This window comes from Cervus elaphus, chromosome 22 (genome assembly GCF_910594005.1).
Source record: "Cervus elaphus chromosome 22, mCerEla1.1, whole genome shotgun sequence".
Classification (NCBI taxonomy): domain Eukaryota; kingdom Metazoa; phylum Chordata; class Mammalia; order Artiodactyla; family Cervidae; genus Cervus; species Cervus elaphus.
This window is the reverse complement of record NC_057836.1, coordinates 43300494-43320018: the sequence shown is the minus strand read 5'-3', so window position 1 is coordinate 43320018 and position 19525 is coordinate 43300494. Positions and strand designations below refer to the sequence as shown.

The following is a 19525-nucleotide window of genomic DNA, read 5'->3' as shown; positions in this document are numbered from 1 at the left end:
ATGATGGCGGAGGACTCACCAAGCGCCTGCAGTGCTGCTGCTCTTCCAAGGCCAGTTCATGACGCATAGCCTATTTCATTCATTCATGTATTCAGTATACTACTAGCCATGGATTATGGCAGCTGTTTTACCAACATAATCGAATCTTCATGACAGTGTTCTTCAGCGGCACTTCCCACTTCGCAAAAGGGAAAACTGAGATTCAGAAAGGAGGTGGCTCAAAATCACACTCGAATCTGTGTTTAAGAGAACACAAGTTCCCAGGAGCAGGAGTCTAGCAGCTGTGATCCACTCCCTGCCAAGGGGAAAAGTTTATGGAGACAGAACCTGAGGGCTAACAGAACCTTCCCCTCCCCGCCCCGCCACAGGGACAGGCTGCCCAGTGGGTGGGGCCTGTGTGTGTGACACAGAGATCACTGACTGAAATAGCGAGAAGGAAAGGAAGCTAAAGAAGACAGCTTTCAGGAATTCTCTGGTGGTCCAGTGGTTAGGACTTGGCGCTTTCACTGCCAAGGGCTTGGATTCAATTCCTGGTCGGGGAACTAGGATCCCACAAGCTACATGGAAATAAATAAAGGAGGACAATTTCCCTTCTGCTCCTTTCTTTCCCAGGACCCAAACCACATGAGGAGCTGTCCCCTTCCCACACCCTGCAGAACCCACCATAGCAGCACCCCCTCACCCCCGCCAAGTCATCTGGCTCAGAAGTACATCCATAGAACCAATCCCTCCTCCCCTTCCCGAATTACAGATGAGTAAATGCAAAGACTCCCAGCACTTCATCCTACAAAAGCCAGAATGAAAACCTAGCTCTCCAGACATTCATCCAGTACTCTCTCCACTCTTCCCCCCTATAAATGTTTCCCACAGAGCAGGAAAGCGGACTTGGTGGTGGAAATGCACTTGAAACCCACCTGGGTTCCTGCCAGCCTGACCCTCACTAGCTGTGTGAATGCAGAAAATCACTTTGCTTCTGTGTCCTCATCTGTAAAATGGGTACAGTAACGCCAACTTCACAGGGCTACCGAGGGCATCAATGAATAATACAGATGCATAAAGCATCTGGAATATAGAAGGTGCTGAGCCAACTGTAAGCCCAGCTCCGTTGTCCCCAAAGAGAGTTTTCGTGGGGAAAGAGCACAGATCCCTTCTCCCCCAACCCCCGCCCGCCAAAAGCAGAATGGAAGAATATTAGGAAACAGATACAGGTAAATACTGCTATAAAATTAGGGGAGGAAAATGTTTCTTCTCTTGTCAGTTGTTTGATAACCCAGACTGGACAAAGGGAAAGCAATGTGGCGACAGAATGGGAGGATTGCTGATTTGGGGTATCACTCACTATTTTCCCAGTGACCTCGAATGTGACCTTCCCCAAACACAGAGCACTTTGGCCAAGAGCATCTTTAACAGACCCTCGTTTGTAGACCTCCCAGAAAGGACAAAGTAGGCTGGGACTAGGGAAAGGCAAGATCCTCACTCCTGCCGTACCCGCCCGCGGCGGCTCGGACTACAGCTCCCGGCATGCCCGGCGCTCGGTACCTGCCCGCCTCCAGCCTCCTTGCCCGGAGGATGCAGACGCTGGGAAGAGCGATGAGGATGGAGGCCGGTGAGGCAGCGCCGCCGGCGGGGGCGGGCGGCTGGGGCAAGTGGGTGCGGCTCAACGTGGGGGGCACGGTGTTCCTGACCACCAGGCAGACGCTGTGCCGCGAGCAGAAGTCCTTCCTCAGCCGCCTATGCCAGGGGGAAGAGCTGCAGTCCGACCGGGTGAGGCCCAGGGGTTGGGCGGCCGTTGGGGATCCCTCGCTCGCTGCTGGCTATCCAGCCAGGCCTGCTCGCGGGGCTGGAAACCCGGCTGGGTTTCTTTCCGAAGAGCTGGAGGCAAGAAGAACTGGTCGGAGGAGGGGCGAAGGAAGTGGATCTGAGAGTGAGCGATGCCATTGCCTTGGCAACAGGACAACGCCAGGCTGGGGCCATTTGGAGCTTTTGAGCTCTGCCCTGGGCTCCCCACCCAGACTACTGGATAAGGTCTCTCCTGTGTCTTTGGGGCTGTGGGGAGGACAGACACGAAGGGCCTTCTCTCCTGCCCAAACTGGACTCCTGCATCACAGGAGTTACTGAGTCTGCTTCTCCCTGCCCTTTGGGGTGTGGGTGGCCTAGGGGTACAGGGAGCTGGGTGGAGAAATCCCAGGTTCCTCCTGAGCTGGGCTTCATGGGGAGGAACGCTGGCCTGGGGCACCATTTCTGGGTTCCCATCTCGGTTCTGCTGCAAACTGCTTGCATGACCTTGGGTCAGATCCTTCCCTGCTCCAGCTCAGCCTCCTGTCTATAACCCCAGGGGGCCGGCCTGGCCATGACCTCTAAGGCCCCCTGTCTCCCATTTCCTGACCTTCTGATGCTGTGACCTTGGGCGAGTCCGTTTACCTGGTGATGTCTGTCTTCTCTCTGTAGAGTTGCACGGAAACCCTTTCAAGCCTCCCTGCAGGCTGAGGGTATCCAATGAGATAGCAGCTCCTTTGGAAACTTGTAAACATCCCCAGAATAACTGGGGTCTGGTGGAGATGGTGTAGGGCTGGCTTCAAGGAACAACCTCTAAGAGGGACGATCCCTGAGCCCTACACTGGATTGGGTGCCATTGAAACTTCACTGGCTGCTCACAATTCTCCCTGGTTGTGGGGGAGAGGAGCAAGGCTCAGAGAGGTCAAGTCACTGAGTCGAGGTTACAGAGTCAGGAAAAGGCAGAGGCAAGATCTGAACCTAGCTGTATCTGACCCCAAGGCCCTTTTACTCCATCATACCACTCTGTTCTGGAGCAAATATGCGCCCCCACCCCCCCCCCATCCTTTACTGGGACTGAAGGGTGGGGATATGTGCAGGGTCAGCAGGGCAGGGGGGGCTCACTCTTTTCTCGCTGCCTGCCATTGTAGGATGAGACAGGGGCCTACCTCATCGACCGTGACCCCACCTACTTTGGGCCCATCCTCAACTTCCTCCGGCATGGCAAGCTGGTGCTAGACAAGGACATGGCCGAGGAGGGTAAGTTGGTCCAGGGGGCTGGCCAGGGCCTGCATCCTAAGCCTGTCTTCTCTAGCCTGCCAGGGCCTTCCATGGAGGTCCAAAGCCATTTCTCCCATCCAGAGGAGACGTCTGTTTTCTTCCATGTTTCCTGCTTCTTCTCATCCCAGACAGGACTGGATGCCAAAGCCTCTGCCCAGGCTGAACCTAGGGCCAAGGTGACTGGCCCATGCTTCCACTGGGTGCTTCCAGTGGGTGGTGCTTCTGGGGAAGTGGCAGAAACATAGGCAGAAGAGAGAGGAAGCCTGTGAGGCCGGCAGCGTCCGCCGGGGGCATGGATGTCCTTTCCCCTGGCTTCCTGGGAAGCCAGTGGTGAGCTGGGTGGGGGTAGAAATGACCATGGGAAGAGGTATGCCTCTTTCTTTGAGTGATCGGGTATCTCAGATGCCTGGTGAGGGCTCACAGTCAGCAGGGAGGTGGAATGGGTGACTCTTCCCGAGATCTGACAGCCTCTGCTGCACAGTGCTGGCTGTGGGTGGAGGAAGGGGAGCGGGGAGGCTGCTCCCCAGCGGGCGTTTGGTCCCTCCCAGGCTTGGTAGCTGAGGCCCTGTAGATGTCCACTTCCTGGCCCAGCAGATGGCAGGGAAGCTGTGCCTGGGAGAATGGCGTCTAGATAGAACCCCAGCCTGGAGCAGGGACCATAGGTGGGTGCCAAGCCCACTTTTCCTTAGGGCACAGGGTGTGGCTTTGGGTCAGCTGACCCAGCCAGGCCAGCTTGGACATGTCACTTTTCCTTTCTGAGTCTCCACTGTGTATATAAAGTGGGGCGGTGATCTCCATTAGGGATGTGTTCTGGGAAAACAGACATCTCGAGTCCTGGGGCTTGTACCCTGAAGCGGTCTAACACGGCCCCTCCCTCCTCACTCGGGCCCACAGTCTTCCCTCCTGACCCCTGTAGGGCATGGTGATCTAGAGGCCAGGTGGCTCTCCAGAGGACCAGGGCCTCAGAATCAGAGCCCACTCTAGGTATCGGCTCTGGGAGCCCCACAGCTTTCCTGGTGGCCCCTGGGGTAGCAGACAGCATGGGCGTGGCCTGGGCCCAAAAGCCGCTCCCACGGGGAAGGGAGGTAAACACTCCAGCGTCACGGCTCACACCTGTTTACAGGTTCTGGGTTTGTCAAAGCCCTGGCATTCCCAGCACCTTCAGACAGGACTAGCGCCCTGCTCCAAGGGGTCAGGGGGTTTGGCAGGAAGCTGACTAGTTGTGTGAACCCTAGAAAGTCACTTCTCCCCTTGTGGCCCCATGCCTGCATCCGTGGGGTGCAGGAACAACAGCACCCACCTTGCTGAGCTGCCGTGAAGATAAAAGGAGCGAATACAAGTGCGTCACTTGTGCCATGCCTGGCACCAAGGACCTGTAATACAGAGTTTGTGTATCTGTAGGGCTCCATGGGGAACATCCTGGCAGTAGCACTGACCGCCTCCTCTGTGTTAGGTGGATGTGAGCACTGGGGACAGCCAGGGACATCAGACGTGGGTCCTGTCCCCCAGGAGCCCAGAGGCCAGTTGTGCCAAGGACCAGAAGTGTCCCTGCCCTGAGGAGCTGAGGGGAGTCCAAAGGGCTGTCCCCTTCTCCAGAGAGGGACTCACTCAGTCTCTAAGATTGTTCCCTTAACTGCATGGGGACAAGAACGCCCTGGGGCCTGTGAGGAGCACAGGACAGGCTCTGCAGACTGTGAAGTGTGGTTGGTCAGGGAGATGCATGTGCACAAAGACCGTGCACTTAGTGGGACTGGAGGGCAGAGGAACTTGAGTGTGAACCCCAGCTCTGCCACGTGCTGGGTATCAGGTGTTGCACAGCTACTGCTTTGCCTGGGCCTTGGTTTCCCCTTGCTCAATGGGGTTGATGAAAGTACCTACTTCTCGTGCTTAGAATGAGCTACAGTAAAGAGTGCAACATGCCTGCCATGGTGCCTGCCACTTAGCATGTGCTTCATCAGTGGGAGCACGTAATCAGGGGTCAGCCAAGGCCCCTCTCACTGTGGCCTTCTAGGGTCCAGTCTCACGGTCCTGCTGCCTCTGGTTAGCCCCAGGCTGGGGGACTGGCAGGTGTCCCGTGTCACTGTGCTCAGCACAGCAGGGATATGGGGCGGTTGAACAGCAGCCTCAGCCCTACTATAGAGAGTGTGGGTCCCCAAGAAGGAAGTGTTCCCTCTCGCCTGACCCCTGAACTCAGAGAGGCTCATCACCCTAGTGTGACTGGAGCAGGGGGTGGGGATGGAGGGGACAAGGTGAGAATGGGGCATGCGGGCAGTAGGAGTGATGGGGGTGCTGCTCTGTGTCAGGGGTCCTGGAGGAAGCGGAATTCTACAACATTGGCCCGCTGATCCGCATCATCAAAGACCGGATGGAGGAAAAGGATTACACCGTCACACAGGTCAGGCGGCAGTGGGGCAGCATCCGTGGCCAGAACAGGGTGTGGTGGGCAGCGGGGACAGAAGGAAGGTCAGGAGAGGCAGAACTAGCTTTTCTTGGGAAGGCCGAGCTGGCCTGTAAGGGGTTGTCCAGCTCCCAGATCGCCCCGCAAAGCCCCAGACTGGGAGAAATATACCAGGTTCTCTCCTTGCCTTGGCTCTGTTTGCTGTGTGACCTTGCCCCAGTCACGCCACCCTCTGGACCCTGATTTCCTTTTGTGGCATATAGAGGTGCTGAGAACTGCCTACCCTTCCCTTCCTCACAGGCAATATGGAGTCAGTATAAGGGTACAGAGGGCCCGGTAGGGGCAATGGGGATTAGTACACCATCCATTTCATGGGCTCAAGTGGCCCCCTGGAGCTGGCATGTCTGAGCTTGGACCCTGGGCCTAAGTGGCCAGTCTGTAGGAGAAGCTGGTGGGATTCTCTGCCCACCCTGGGGGAGAGGTAGAGGATGAGAGATGGGTAGGGAGGCACTGTCTTCCACTGTCCTCCTCTCCCCAGGAGCTTGAAGAGGGGGTGCTCTGTCTCTTGGAGGACCTGCCTCAGTGACCCAGGATGCCTCCTAAGCCCTTCCTCCTTGCCCCTTGTATCACCTGTGTCCCAATTCTGGTTCTGCAACTCTTTAGCTGGGTGACCTTGGGCCAGTAACCAACCCTCTCAGAGCTTCCATGAACCTTCCTGGGGTTTTTGGAGGGATTAAGTGAAATTATGCATGTTGAGTGCCTGGCACATCATAGTCACTCAGAACGTGGCTTCTGGCTTACCACCCCAGCCCCATCCCCTCCTTCTGTCCTTCTTAGGGGTAGAGGGTAGGTGAAGAGCAGGTGCTCTCCCATCACGGGATGCTGGGCACTCCCACAAGGTGCCCTCCACGTCGCCCTCTGCCCGCAGGTCCCACCCAAGCACGTGTACCGCGTGCTGCAATGCCAGGAGGAGGAGCTGACGCAGATGGTCTCCACCATGTCTGATGGCTGGCGCTTCGAGCAGGTGGGTGGAGCGCGCGGAAGCCACACCTCCAGGCAAAGCAAGCTCCTCCCTTCCCGCAGCTCCAGCCTTGGGGTTCCCCATCGCAGCCCCTACCCAGGAGTCTTCTTAAGGCAAACAAACAAGATTAAGAAAGGCCACACTTGGCAGCAGATTGATTGGGAAGAAGAGACGAGAGAAGCCCCATGAGCCACAAGGCAACTCTGGTGAAGCCTCTTCAGCAGGAATCCTCCCAGGAGCTGCGTAGCGTTTACACCCAAGTGTCTGAGTCTTTGCCCCACAAGCGACAGTTCTGATGAGAGGAGACAAGATCCCCAGAGGAGAGTGGAGGTCCCCTGGGGGCCACACTTCTTGTAGCAACTCCCCAGGCATAGATTCCAGGTCCCTGCAAGGGACATGCCCAGTTCCAAGCACGGCCACCTTCAGAAGCACAGAGCAGCAGCTTCCCTTGAGGTATTCATGATGTCCTGCATTTCCTCCCAGTCCTGATGCAGTTTACCAGCCAGGAGAGATTTTTATCATAAACAGGTTGCCCTAGTAATCCAGTTGATGTCACACCTCTCTCAGGTTTCCAGAGGATCAGAGCCAGCAAGCAAACCCAAGGTCAGATTGGCCCTTAGAGAAGAGAAGGGTTGGGCTGCCTTTTATCCACACAAGCTCCACAAGCTCCCTCACACCTGGAGGTTGAAGAAGGGAGAGGAAGGCCAGGCTCCCCAGGATGGCTAGGCCTGGGGGGAGAAACAAGCCCAGTCCAGGAACTGGAAGCCTGGATTCACATCTAGGCTTCACCACTGACGTGCTCTGCGACCTTGAGCAGGTCATCTCTCTCTTGGCCTCAGTTTCCCAATCGGTGACATGGGCCAGTAGTGCTTCTTTTGCCAGAACATTGTGTAGATTAGAAAGACCATGGATCAAGTCTCTAGCCCAGGGTAGGCCTCGAAACATTGAAGCTAGCTAGCATCCTATGAATTATTAGAAGCATTTGACTCTGTAGGATTCCAGAGGACTCAGTGTCCTGGATTCAAATCCTGTTCCACTCATTCTGGCTGTGGGACATGACCACCCCTCCAGGCTTCATCTGCCAAAGGGGCTGGTTTTTCCTCTCTGTCTGCAGGATGAAGGTCCCTGGAGGCTGAATGAGACCCACCGTGTGTAGAGTTTTTATCAGCCAGGAGGGGCCTGCAGATGTATTTATTTTAGGGATCCCAGACCAAAAGTGGGGCTGCTTTCCTCTCCTCTCTGGGCGAGAGTCTTTGGCAACTGCATGGGCTTTCAGAGGCTGAGCAAACATGCCAGGCACCACTGGCCTAAGGAACGGGTGACCTGGTCTTCTGCTGCTTCCAAGAGCAAACAGAATATTCTATGGGGCTCTACCAGGTCATGTGGACCCCATCCTGCGACCTGGTTCTGGGGCTGCTTCAGCCACACCCGGGACACAGGAGCACAGTCTGCCTGCTACAGACCTCTGCCTGCTTCTGGAAGTGGCCTGCTAGATCTGGGACTAGGCCGAGTAGGGGAGAAACAGCAACGATAACTGCCTTCCTCTAAGGATCAGGCCCGGCCAAGCCATGTGGAGAGGCTGGCCCTGGAAATTGACCAGAAGCATAGGTGGGGGAGATGGAGAGGACTCTGACTTTGCATCAGAGGTGTCCTCTGGAAAGCCAGGGGGATGAGCCTAAATGGAGCAGCGAGATCAGGGCACAGTCAGTATCTTGACAAGTGCCAATGTTTGCCCACCCCTGCCCCCCATCCCACCTGACCAATCATTTTCTCCCCACGCCCTGTCCCTCCAGCTGGTGAACATCGGCTCCTCCTACAACTATGGCAGTGAGGACCAGGCAGAGTTCCTGTGTGTGGTGTCCAAGGAGCTCTACAGCTCCCCACACGGGCTGAGCTCCGAGTCCAGCCGCAAAACCAAGGTGAGCCCCCTCGCCCGACCTCAGCCTCCCTGCCTTCCCTCCCTCCCTTGCTGCCCTCCGCCTGGCCATCTGTGCTTCTTCTTTCTCCCTCCTGCTGCACACGCCTGACCCCCTGATCACAGCCGATGCCATCCATCCCATGCCACCCATGGTCCTGTCTGCCCACGCCAGTTACCCAGGCCCAGGCTCCGGGGACAGTGAGATGAGATTAGCCCCAGGGTGTGGCCAGAGTGGACTTAGATGTTACTTGGATGGTGGTCACGTGGCAGCCACGGGGCAGCGTGGCACCGGGGCAAGGCACTGGACTAGGGGTCTGGGTGTGGTGTGAACGCTCTGTGTGACCTTGGACAGGTCCCATCCTCTTTGTGCACCTTGGTTGTATTCTCAGAGAAGTGAGGGGGTGGACCACCAGCTTGGAACTTCTGGGATCCAAGGGTCCAGTTTAGTTCCCGGGGACCAGAGCTGGGGCAGGGAAGCCGAATCTGTTCATTCTGCCCCTCCTGCAGGCTCCCCACATAGGACTCAGCAGCAAAGGGGTCTGGAGCCTTCAGGGTCCAATCCTGTGTTTCCATACTGGCCTCTGAGGCAGCCTCAGCTGGCTGCAGGGAGGGGGTTGATCAACAGTCCTATCACCCTGGACCCCGAGTTGGTCAGAAGCCTCAGGAGCCAGGGTGGAACCGGCGGGGCAGGCAGCAGCCAGTCTGGGAAGAAAGGAGAGCGTTCCTTCTAGAAGCCTGTCCCTGTGTGGTGAAGACTTAGGAACTCTGCTTCCCGTCTGTTCGTCTGCCTTCCTGTGCTGTGACTTCCCGTGCCCACCCCACCCCCAGCGGGGCCAGTGGCTGACGTGGCCTTGCAGGGGTGCAGGGTGAGCCGGCTGCTCCTGCCTCTCTGGGAGAGACCTCAGGATCTGGGATGTCAGAGCCGGTGCTGGCATTGCAGATCTGGCTGGTGTCTGCCCTGGGCCTTCCCTGGCTTCCTATGTACTCTGGGTTGGTCTTTCTAAAATGAGGGCTTCCCGGGCGCCCCTCAAGGATACCCCAGCCACACACCCACGCTCTTCGTCTTCCACCGCTGTCATAGCGGCCGGGCCCAGCCGCCAGCATCCTCAGCAGGTCCCTACCCTCCCGCTGGTTCCCCCAGGTCCCTCCCCAGGCTTCCCGACCGGACACGATGCCCCGGCTTCTGTGGCTGTAGCGCTCCCCTCCCCTGGAGGTCCCCCTTCTCTTGCCCCTCCCCTTCACCCTGAGACAGGGGCCCTCGGGGCCAGCCGCCAGCAGGCCCCGGCCCCCGGTCAGTTCTGCGCTCTTTCTTCCCTGGGTCCGCCGGCTGGTTCACAGAGCGCGGAGGAGCAGCTGGAGCAGCAGCAGGAGCAGGAGGTGCAGGTGGAGGCAGATACGCAGGAGAAAGGTGCAGCCAACCCCCGAGGAGAATGATTGCTAGTAGAAGCCGGCGCCTCCCGCCCGCTCCCTGCTGGAGCCAGCTGCAAAACCTGGGGTCCCGGGGGCGGCCGGGGGTCGGGCGGGCCCACCAGGGTTAGCTCAGCCGCATGCCTGGCGCCTCACCTGCATAACCATCCCTTCTCTCACTTTCTCTTTGCAGCCCAGTCATCTCAGGATCCCGCTAACCTTTTCTTCCTCCCACCACCGCCTCCTCCTCCTCCGCTCCCCGCCGGAGGTCCTGCCTCATCTTCATCCACCTCTTCTTCCTCCTGGATCTCACCTACACCCTGCCTCTTCCCTCTCTGCCCCTGTCCGGGTTTTCTCTCTGCCTGCTCACACCTCCATCCCGGGGCTGCCCTGGTCCCAGCCTCCTGCGCCCTCCACCCAGGCGCCCCGGCCCCGCATCCCAGAGCACCCTGCCTGCCGCCTCCTGCACCCCTTCTGGCACCTCCTGCCTCCCGGGCCGGGGGGGAGGGGCGCAGCTGCACCTCCTCGGCGCCCCCTGCCGGCCACGTCTGAGGCACTGCTCCAGCTCTTCACCTCCTCACGTTTCCTCCTTGCAGGTTTCTGTCTGCACCCTCTCAGACCTGAGGTGGTACTTGCAGGGAGGGCCTTTCCTGGGCCCCTCGCCTGACCCCCAGAGCTGCCATGCCTGGTTCGTAGCCTGGCGGAGCTGGAGGGAGGGGCAGAAGCCAGAAGGGTGCTCATCTCTTACTTCTTGCACTTGAGCCGGACTTCCGGCTGATTTTCTCCCCTCACCCAAGCTTCTCAGCCTATCTTGGCCTTGGGTGTGAGGCTCTGAGAGCAGACAAGAGGGGAGGAGATTCTCTCCCACCTGCCCATCAGGCCCAGAGCCACGCTGGGAAGGAAGGAAGGGAGACAGAAGCCAGGTGCCCAGACCTCATCCCTGATGCCCAGGACTCCTAATCACAGCCTCGGGGCACTGGGTCCCCAGTTTCTTCGGGGCTGGGAAGGACGGGCCACACTTGGATGCCCGTGGCCTAGGAGGAGTCAGCGGGAGCTGGCTAAGGATCGGGCTGTGGCAGAAGAAGCCCTGGCCAGGAGCCCGCAAGCCCCCACTCCATCTTATCTACCTGCTGTGTGACCTTGGGCAAGTCACTGTTCCTCTCTGGGCCACAGTTGCCTCTAAAATGGGGATGGACAGCTGTTCTCCGTGACCTTTTGCCTGAGACACTGGTGACCAGCCTCTCTTGGCCTTCACTCCCCCGGCCAGAGTCTTGGCAGAGTATGGACTCCTAGGAGGCCACCACCCAGCCCAAGATGGGGCATAGGGTCCCCTTCCTGTAGCCCCCCCTCCTCAGCTCTGAATCCACTTTTTCTGGGCTTCAGCCCTCCTCCTTCCTCCCAGAAAGGACCTAGTGACTCACCTAACTCTTTCTCTCTCCCTGTCTCCCCCACCCACCCACCCCCTCCATTTCGATCTCCCCTCTGCCCTTCTCCTGGCCCCGCACTCCCCTCTCCTCACTGGCCCCACCCCCTCCTCCCCCTCCCGGTGTTCTGACCACCCCCACCCGGTCCTCCTGCCCCTCTTATTTTCTAGCTGTTACAAGCCAGAGGCACCCGGATGTGAGGCCCCAGATCACCTCCAGGGACTTGGGGTTCCGTTCTGAAATCCTTTATTTTTGTACCACGGGGTGGGCCCCCGGCCCGAGGCAGCGGAAGAGCTCTCCCCACTGTCAGCTCTGTCTACACCCCGGGGGATGTCATTCACCCCTGCCACCGGGGTCCAGGAGGGGGCCCGCGGGGACCTCTCAAGTCCTGAGGTGGGCCCTGGGACCCCTGGGCAGAGCTGCCTGCCTGTGGCCGAAGTGTGGTGTTGTCCAGCTGTGTCTCCCAGGCCCCAGCGTCCCTGCCCCCAGGGCCCCCAGCTGCATGGCAAATACTCCGCTCCCCCCCAGCCCAGTCACGTCACCTCCTTGAGCCTCAGTCTCCCCGCATGTCACCCGGGTCACGTCCTGCCCTGCCTACCTCACAAGGTTGTTGTGAGGTTACCAAGAGGGGCGAGAGCCCTGAAGGCCCTCGGGGAGGGTGTAAAACGCAGGCATTGGTGGGGGTGAAAGGTCTGGGGGTCAACCACATCGGAAGGAGGGGATGGGTGACTTGGCCTTCAGCTTGGCTGCTCCCCACGCCCACGCCCACCCCGTCCCCACCATCTGTACTGCTGGGCGCAGAGTGACCTGGCCAGGAGGGAGGCAGGCACCGATCCAGCAGGGGCAGCGGGGCCCCTGGGGACCTGATGACGAGGGAAAGGGGGCTGTCCTCCCTCCACCCAGGGGAGAGTCTGGGGCTGGCAGGGGCTGGGCGAGGGGCCTCTCGCGTTTATGGGCTCCTGGGCCAGGTACTTGCTTCTCAGTTGTGTCCAACCCCGTCGTGTAATAAAACCTGAAGAAACAGCCAGCCTGGCTGCCTCCCTTTCTCTGGGCCACATCTGGGGACAGCGCTCTGTGCACTTAGTTGTGTCCGATTCTTGTGACCCTGTGGATGAGTCCATCAGGCTCCTCTGTCCATGCAACTTTCCAGGTAAGAATACTGGAGTGGGTTGCCATTTCTTCCTCCAGGGGATCTTCCTGACCCAGGGATTGAACCCATGTCTCCTGCATTGCAGGTGGATTCTTTACCTGCTGAGTCATCGGGGAAGTCCCTTGGATCAGGGCCTAAACTTAAGGTGGGATAGACAGCCCAAAGGTAATGGGACTTTTTCCTAAAGTCCTGGGACCTGCCTCTTGTCAATCTCCTGTATGTGCTGAGGGGGAGCATCATGGCCAGATCCTCTGTCCTGTGGGTGGGCGCCCAGGGGACCAATGCTGCCTTGCTGGGTGAACTTTGGAAAGTATCTGCCCCTCTCTGGTCTGTTTCTTCATGGGTAAAAGCAAGGGGTTGGATGAGGTGACTTCTAAGGCCCTGCCCCTGGGGTTACTCAGTCTCTCACGTCCTCCAGGCAGGCCTGGATTAGCTGGAATGCTGAGGGATGGGGAGCTGGACTTCCGGGCATCTGGAGTTTCCCTACCTCATCTCACCATTCAGCTGGCCCTCTGCTCCCCGGCTTTGCCCTGCCACTTCTGCTCCATCCTAATCTTCCAGGATGTCCCCTCTGCTTCCCGCTGTGATACCTTCTGGTCACCTCCACCCTCTGCCCCAAGTCCTAAGAAATACAATCCCCAGACTCCCCTCCATCTTCTCAGAGTCCAACAAAGCCCCGCCCGCCCCCACCCCACCTGGCCAATTCCTTCACCAGGTGCTGGTCCTGCTGAGTGTCTACCTTGCCTCCCCTCCCCTCCCCCCAGCAGTTTAGCATTGTAGGCGTTGGGGGAACATCTCTGCAAAGCTGTGATCCCCTAAGCAGAGGCCCTCCCAAGCCCACTCAATGGCCTGGGGGTCCTCACCACTTCTCTTGGGGCCACCTGGCTCTCTGGAGTTGACTTCACTTTCTATATCGCAAAAGGGTCACCAGGGGCTTGTTAAAAGAACAGATTACATGCCCCCCCCAAATTCCCACTAAGACTAGGATAAGGCCAGGAATTTGCATTTTAGCAAAGCAGTATTCTGCTCCCCCTCTGAGAAGCCCTCCAGGGTAGTCCTGTCCCCTCCCCAAAGGTGCCCCCCCATAGCAGCTGCTCCATCTGCTCCATCTGCACAGGTGGGACCCAGCAGGTGGAGGGCTCCCCACATGTGGCTCCGGTGGCCATGCCTTTTCTCCCTTTGAAAACCCTCTGGAGACTAGGTCCCCACTGAGGTTCCCCGCTTCCTCTTCCTCCCACTCAGTTACGCTCCAAAGAAGACTTGTCTGTGCTTGACACCCCCTTCCTCACCTCCACCAGGGCCCATCCCGCGGCCCTGCCTGATCACTGCCACTCAGGCCACAGCCTTGGCTGCTAAGACCCCACCCCCTCAGCTCCCGTCCAGCCACTGGACACAGCCCTCAGCCTCCTACTCTGGGCCCCCACTTCTGCCGTGCATGTGTCTCCTCTACCTCTTTGGTCTTCCCTGGACCACCTTCCATGCAGGGTGGTTGGAAAACCCCGCCTCCAAATCTCAAGCTCTGCCTATCTCCTGGACATCCCCCTCCTAGAGGCACCCTAAGTTCATGATACCTTCCCAGAGCCTTTCCCTCCCCAGGTGCCCCAGGTCAGGCAATGGGTCCTCCACCAGCCCAGCTGAGAGAGGTCCTCAGATTACCCCCACCACCAACGCACCTGGAGGATAATGAAGGTCCTTCAGTGCTGTGTCCATCCCCACTGCCCTGCTCAGGCCAGGCCTCCTCCTTCTCTTCTTGAGTTCTACAGCGGCCTCCTCACCAGCCTCCCTGCCTCCCATTTTCTCCACGCTGATGTCAGTGTTGGCTCTAAATGTGAAGCCACTTGTGTGTCCCTTTCCTGCTCTAGAACCTTTCGTGGCTCCCCAGAGTGTCCAGCATCAGATCTTCAGCTCCACTCCAAGCTCTTTGCCATCTCATCTCAGTTTGCCCCTCCCCAAAGGAATTCTGCAAAGAATTCCTTTGCTGTGCCCCTAACCCCAACCTCTGTCCCAACTAAAAACAACTGACTTTCCCTAAGAGGCCACGGACTCTGAGGACTCTGCACATCCTCTTCCCCTGCCTGGAATGCTCTTCCCTACCTTGGCTGCCTTTGAATCCCAACTCAAGTTTCCTCCAGGCAGCCCTCCCTGACTTTCCAAGTTACTGGCTGCCTCCCCCAGAACCCTTCACACTGGATCACCATCCCACCCCTCCCGAGATCAGGAGCCGAGTTCTGTGCAACTCCGTGACCCCACTTGGCACGTGGTCAGAGCCTGTGAGGTGCTGAATAAGGGACGTGGGATGCAGACGCAGTGCTGAGACAGAGAAGTGGTCGCCTGGGAGTCAAGAGACAGGGCTTCCGCCCCAGGCTCCACTCCTGACCCCTCCCTGGTGCGATCAGGAGGCTCTCTGCCCCTCAGTTTCCTCCTAGGCTTCCAGAAGGAGCCCGTCACTTGTCCCGGCCCTGACTCTGACCTGTGTGTGTCTGACTCTTTGTGGCCCAATGGACTGTAGCCCGCCACGTTCCTCTGTCCAAGGGATTTTCCAGGCAAGAATACTGAGGTGGGGTGCCATTTCCTCCTCCAGGGGATCTTCCCAACCCAGGGGTTGAACCTGCGTCTCTTGCGTCTCCTGCTTGGCAGGTGGATTCTTTACAACTAGCACCACCTGGGAAGCCCGACTCTGACCTGAGGGCACCCAACCACCTTCCCAGGATGGCTCCTGGGACTTAGGAAGCTGCCCTGGAGGCAGGCCCTGCCTCCACTGACCTCACCATGGCCTTCTGGACACTTAGCCAACAGGCTGAGCAGATAGCAAGAGTCTGTTCAGTCAAGGGCATGAGATTGGTGCTGGGGCCCCATTCAACCCCCAGAGCAGGACCTTGGGTCAGACAGCTTTATTCCACAGGGCAGCTGAGCTCACCTCCTGGTGAGAATGGGCAGTGAAGTCCCAAGAGGCAGGTGGGGTTGGGAGGACCCTGGACCCCAGGCTCCCCACCCTTTGGCTTGCAGTGGTGGCTGGCCCACTTGGCTGTCTCCAGGACTCTGAGGGGCCTTCCTGTGGGAGCACCTTCCTCCTCCACCACTCAAGTTAGGCTGAGGGCTTCAAAGACTGGAATCTGCTGTCTGGAGAAGATGCCATCCTAACAGCCTTTGCACTGGGGCAGGGGCGGTGGCGGGGGGACCTGGCAGCCACAGGATCACTGCTTAACTCTTCCCCCCAAAGTCAGCAGCGGAGGAAGCGGGGAGGAGAAGAGAGAATCAGGAGGGGACAGCCTGGATGAGAACCCCCCATCCAGGACTGGTGACCATTCCAGGCCCTCAGGGGTGGTCTGGACCACCAGCGGATGGCCCTCCTCCCTCCTTGGACCCTCACTGAGGCTGACATCAAGCAGCAGGTTGGGGGACGGGAAAGACACCACCTCCTGTCCCCTCCGGGCCCTGCTGCCTGCAGAATACTTGCTTTCGACCCCCCGGTGGGTGCCCTGGGCTCTCTGAGTCCAAGAGGTAGGCCCCTGCTCTGCAGGGGCCAACTCCTCAAGTCAGCACCTGCTGGATCCAGCCGATCACACCAGTGATGCGGGTGTAGACGCCAAAATAGTTGGGCCGGCCGCAGCCCAGACCCCAGCTGACCAGCCCTGCCAGGAACCAACGGCCACTGGGCTCCTTGCACACCAGCGGGCCACCTGAGTCACCCTGTAAGGCAGGGAGAGACAGGACTACGTCAGGGTAAAGGAATCTACTTTCAGGTAAAGGGCTGGACTACTGGGGATATTCTGAGAGTGACAGCAGGAAAATCACATCCCCTTTGAAAGCCTCTGATACATGGAGGGAGCCCGAACCAACCCAGCCTGTCCTCCAGCGGGGCCTGGCTGTCATGGAGGCTTGAATGTGTGTCCCAGTGCCCTGCCCAGCTCTGCCTCCCTTCTGTGGGCTCCATCTAGCCCTCTCTGCTGGGTCACTTGGGCAAAGTACCTCTCAGAGGGTAAGGAGCAGAGCTGGGGTTGGGTCTCAGACCTGGCCCCCAGGGTCTCTTCTGATCTGGGGTCTGCAACCTGGAGCCAGTCTCTCAACCTCCCAACCCTCAGTTTCCTCATCCACAAAGTGGGGACAGCCAAGCCCAGCTTGCCGTGAGGCTGCTGCAGGCTGCTGTGAGCTGAGGGCCGGGCCCTGGCTGATGAGAGCAGTGCCGTCTCCCCCGCCCTCTGGCCCACTCCGCGGGAGTCACCTGGCAGGCGTCCTTCTTGCCCTTGAGGTAGCCGGCGCACAGCATGCGGGGCGTCACCTGGTAGCGGTAGGCCTCGCTGCACAGGTCCTGCGGGATCAGCTGCACATCCACCTTCTGCAGGCCGTTGCTGGTGGGGCCTGCGGGGTGGGGTTGAGGGCAAAGGTGAGAGGGTCTGAGACGCCCGGGGCCCACGCTCTTCTCTTGGCTACTCCTCTTGCATTTCAAGAGCTCCTTCCTCGCCCCTGCTCTGCCCACCCTCCCATCTCTGCCCTCCCCCTCACTGACACTGTTCTGGCTCCTTCTCCAAGTGGCTCATAGGGACAGAGCCCACCCTCCCACCCACCAGGGCCAGAGTCCTCCTCAGGCTCTCCTCCACTCCCTCCTCCATGAGGCCTCTTGGCCGCCTCCCCTCTTCTCTGTGACAGCTCTGGGGGACTTTTCCAGAGCACACACCTCACACCTCTGCTCCCACCTAAAACTCAGTCAGCCTGCTCACTGTCCAGCCAGCGCCTCTCCACGAGGATGTGTGTTAGGGCCCCGCCACCCCCGCCATGGAGTTTCAATATACACCCTGTGCCTAGCTCCACTGGCGGTCCAGTCTGTTCAGCTGGGGTGGGACCCAGACACTGGTTTTCTTTCCCGAAGCCCCGAGACCTTAGTTCAGGTCAGGAGTAGGAATCCTGGCTCAAGATCCTGACTGAGATCCCCTGCCTGTCCTTCCCGCCTGTCCTCACCCAGATCCACCTGCTTCTGGCTCCCCTCTGGTGCTGGGTGTACTCAGGTCGGTTGCCACCTATGCTCTTACCAAAAATGCCTTTCCGCTTTGCTGGGACACTGCTGACCCACCCTGCAAGCCTCAGCTCAGCCCACCCCTCCTCTGGGCTGCCATTGCCCCCACACCCCCATCCATGTCAGCTCTTAACACTGTCTCCTATTCATTTTTATACCACTTTGTCCAACTCAATGCCCGCCATATAGCAGGTGCTCACAAATGTGTCACTGAATGAATGAATGAGCAAGTGAATTGATCCTTGCTTGACCACTGTTCTCTATCATCCTCTTGGACAAAGTCAATTTACACCTGAGCTTCAGCTTCTCCATCTTTACATTATCCCTCAACTTCACCCACCTCCAGACTGTAAAGCACAGTATACACTCCTGAAAGCCACCACCACGAAGGGTGCTGGGCATGGCTGTAGTCATGTACAGAACTGAGAGCTGGCCTCTAGGGACAGCAACCTCTGGTCAGTGTAGGAGGGAAGGACAGAAACTCATGTTTCTGAGAGGCAGTAGCAGGAACAGCAGAGTCTCTGGAGTCAGACAGTCCTGGGTTCTACTATTCCAACCCTCCCTGTGTGACTTTGAGTCAATGCTAAATGTCTCTGTTTTCCCATCCTTAAGATGGGGTCCGTGATAACCAAAACTAGAGTGGTTGGATGGATTAAATGAAATCATGTTCCCCTAAAATCTAACCCCCATGTGGTAAGTGTTAGTAATTAAAAGTCTCCCCCCAACACAGACACATACCCCGCCACCCTCCACTGTCCAAGGAGCAGAGGGTTGGAGCTTGCCCATGGGCCATGGGGTCCCTGGCCCGCCCTGTCACCCCACACATATCCCCCAGGATCGCCTCCCATGATTTTGGTTCTCCGTAAGTGCCCTTCTGCAAGGAAGGGAAGGGCCGGGTGACAGGGACCCATGGCCGCAGTAAAAGTTTTATTTTTTTTTTTTTCTATGAAATCCAACCTCATTTAATCCAGGACTAGCAGGCCTCAGAAGTGGAGCCCCAGGGTCCCTTGCCAACTCCCCTCCAGGCTCAGAAGTTAGGCGAGCCAGACCCACCCTGTCTCCCCTGCCCGCAGTCTAGCTCACCGCCTTCTCGCAGGGCACCCCAGCCCGTGATCCAGCAGTGCAGGCCCGGCTCGAAGAAGTGGGAGCGGGCAGGCAGGCAGACGGGATGCACGGCGGCCGAGCGCACCACGGGGTGGTCGAGCTGCAGCAGGGCCACGTCGTAGTCGTGGCTGTCCTCCTCGTGGTACGGGTGCAGGAGCAGACGGCTCACCTTGAAGGACACCTCGCCCGGCCAGCGTGAGCTCTGCCACACTTTGCCCAGGAACACGGTCCACAGCGCCGGGGATGCCATGCTGGGGGCGGGAGGGGGACTCGCTCAGTGGCCGCCTCCCCCATCCCATCCCAGATCCCTCTGATAGCCAGCATCCCCACCTGGGACCTGGTCCCCCACACCCATCCCCACCCTGCTCTGGGAGACCGTGCAGCTGGCAGGGTGGTGCTGAGTGCTGGCCCTGGAGTCTGACTTCAGCCCCAGCTTCATCCCTTCCTAGAGGTGTGTGTACCTCTCTAGGCCTCAGTCTCCCCATCTGTGAAGTGGGAATAGCATCTTCTGCTCATATGTTCCTGGGGGAATTCAGTAAGACTGTGAATGTAAAAAAAAATCAGCACAGTGCCAGGCACTGGCAGACGTTTTCTGCGTGCTTTATAGATGGAGCAACTGGGAAACACCTGGAAATTGCGGGTCCTCAGGAGGAGTGGGTGGGAGTTGAGTGTGAAAGAGTCGGCAGAGACTGGGTGTGCAGACACCTGCAGGCCAGGTCAGCATCCAGGTCTTTCTCTGCCTTGTGGACAGTGGGGAGCCAGGGATGGAGTCAAAGAACCTGGGTAGTCAGACCGCACCCAGAAGGGCACCTGGGCGCCCAGGCATAGGATGCAGAAGGGAGCTGGACTCTGGGCTGCTGCAGTGACCCAGGGGTGATGCTGGCAGCATCGATGTGCAGTGGCTGAAGATGCATTCAGACCACTGAGAGGGCTTGCTGCCTGGCTGAGTGGGGGGGAGACGGAAGGGTGCCCGGGTGGCTCCAGGCCTTTGGCTTGGACTGAGGACAGAGGAGGTGTGGGGAGAGAGTCCAGGGCTGG

At 58.6% G+C, this 19525-nt stretch overlaps 2 protein-coding genes across 4 annotated transcripts in view; one reads left to right on the top strand and one right to left on the bottom strand.

Moving 5' to 3' along the window:
* The first annotated feature begins 1548 nt into the window (after window positions 1-1548).
* Window positions 1549-12251, top strand: KCTD17 (potassium channel tetramerization domain containing 17). Its single transcript, XM_043882171.1, is given in 10 exon segments — window positions 1549-1764; window positions 2925-3033; window positions 5358-5449; window positions 6381-6476; window positions 8267-8392; window positions 9730-9799; window positions 9992-10066; window positions 10395-10462; window positions 10464-10486; window positions 11393-12251. Coding segments are annotated over 10 exon segments (924 nt in total). The 5' UTR covers window positions 1549-1569; the 3' UTR covers window positions 11463-12251.
* Window positions 12252-15248: 2997 nt separating this feature from the next.
* The window catches only part of TMPRSS6 (transmembrane serine protease 6), a 39170-nt gene continuing 34893 nt past the window's right edge, over window positions 15249-19525 (bottom strand). For all 3 annotated transcript variants that reach the window (XM_043882402.1, XM_043882401.1, XM_043882403.1), the window contains exons 16-18: window positions 18467-18738; window positions 16595-16731; window positions 15249-16062 (exon numbers count right to left, since the gene is read on the bottom strand). In XM_043882402.1, the coding sequence (XP_043738337.1) occupies window positions 15904-16062; window positions 16595-16731; window positions 18467-18738 (568 nt within the window). In that variant the 3' untranslated portion in view covers window positions 15249-15903. The remainder of the gene's footprint in view (window positions 16063-16594; window positions 16732-18466; window positions 18739-19525) is intronic.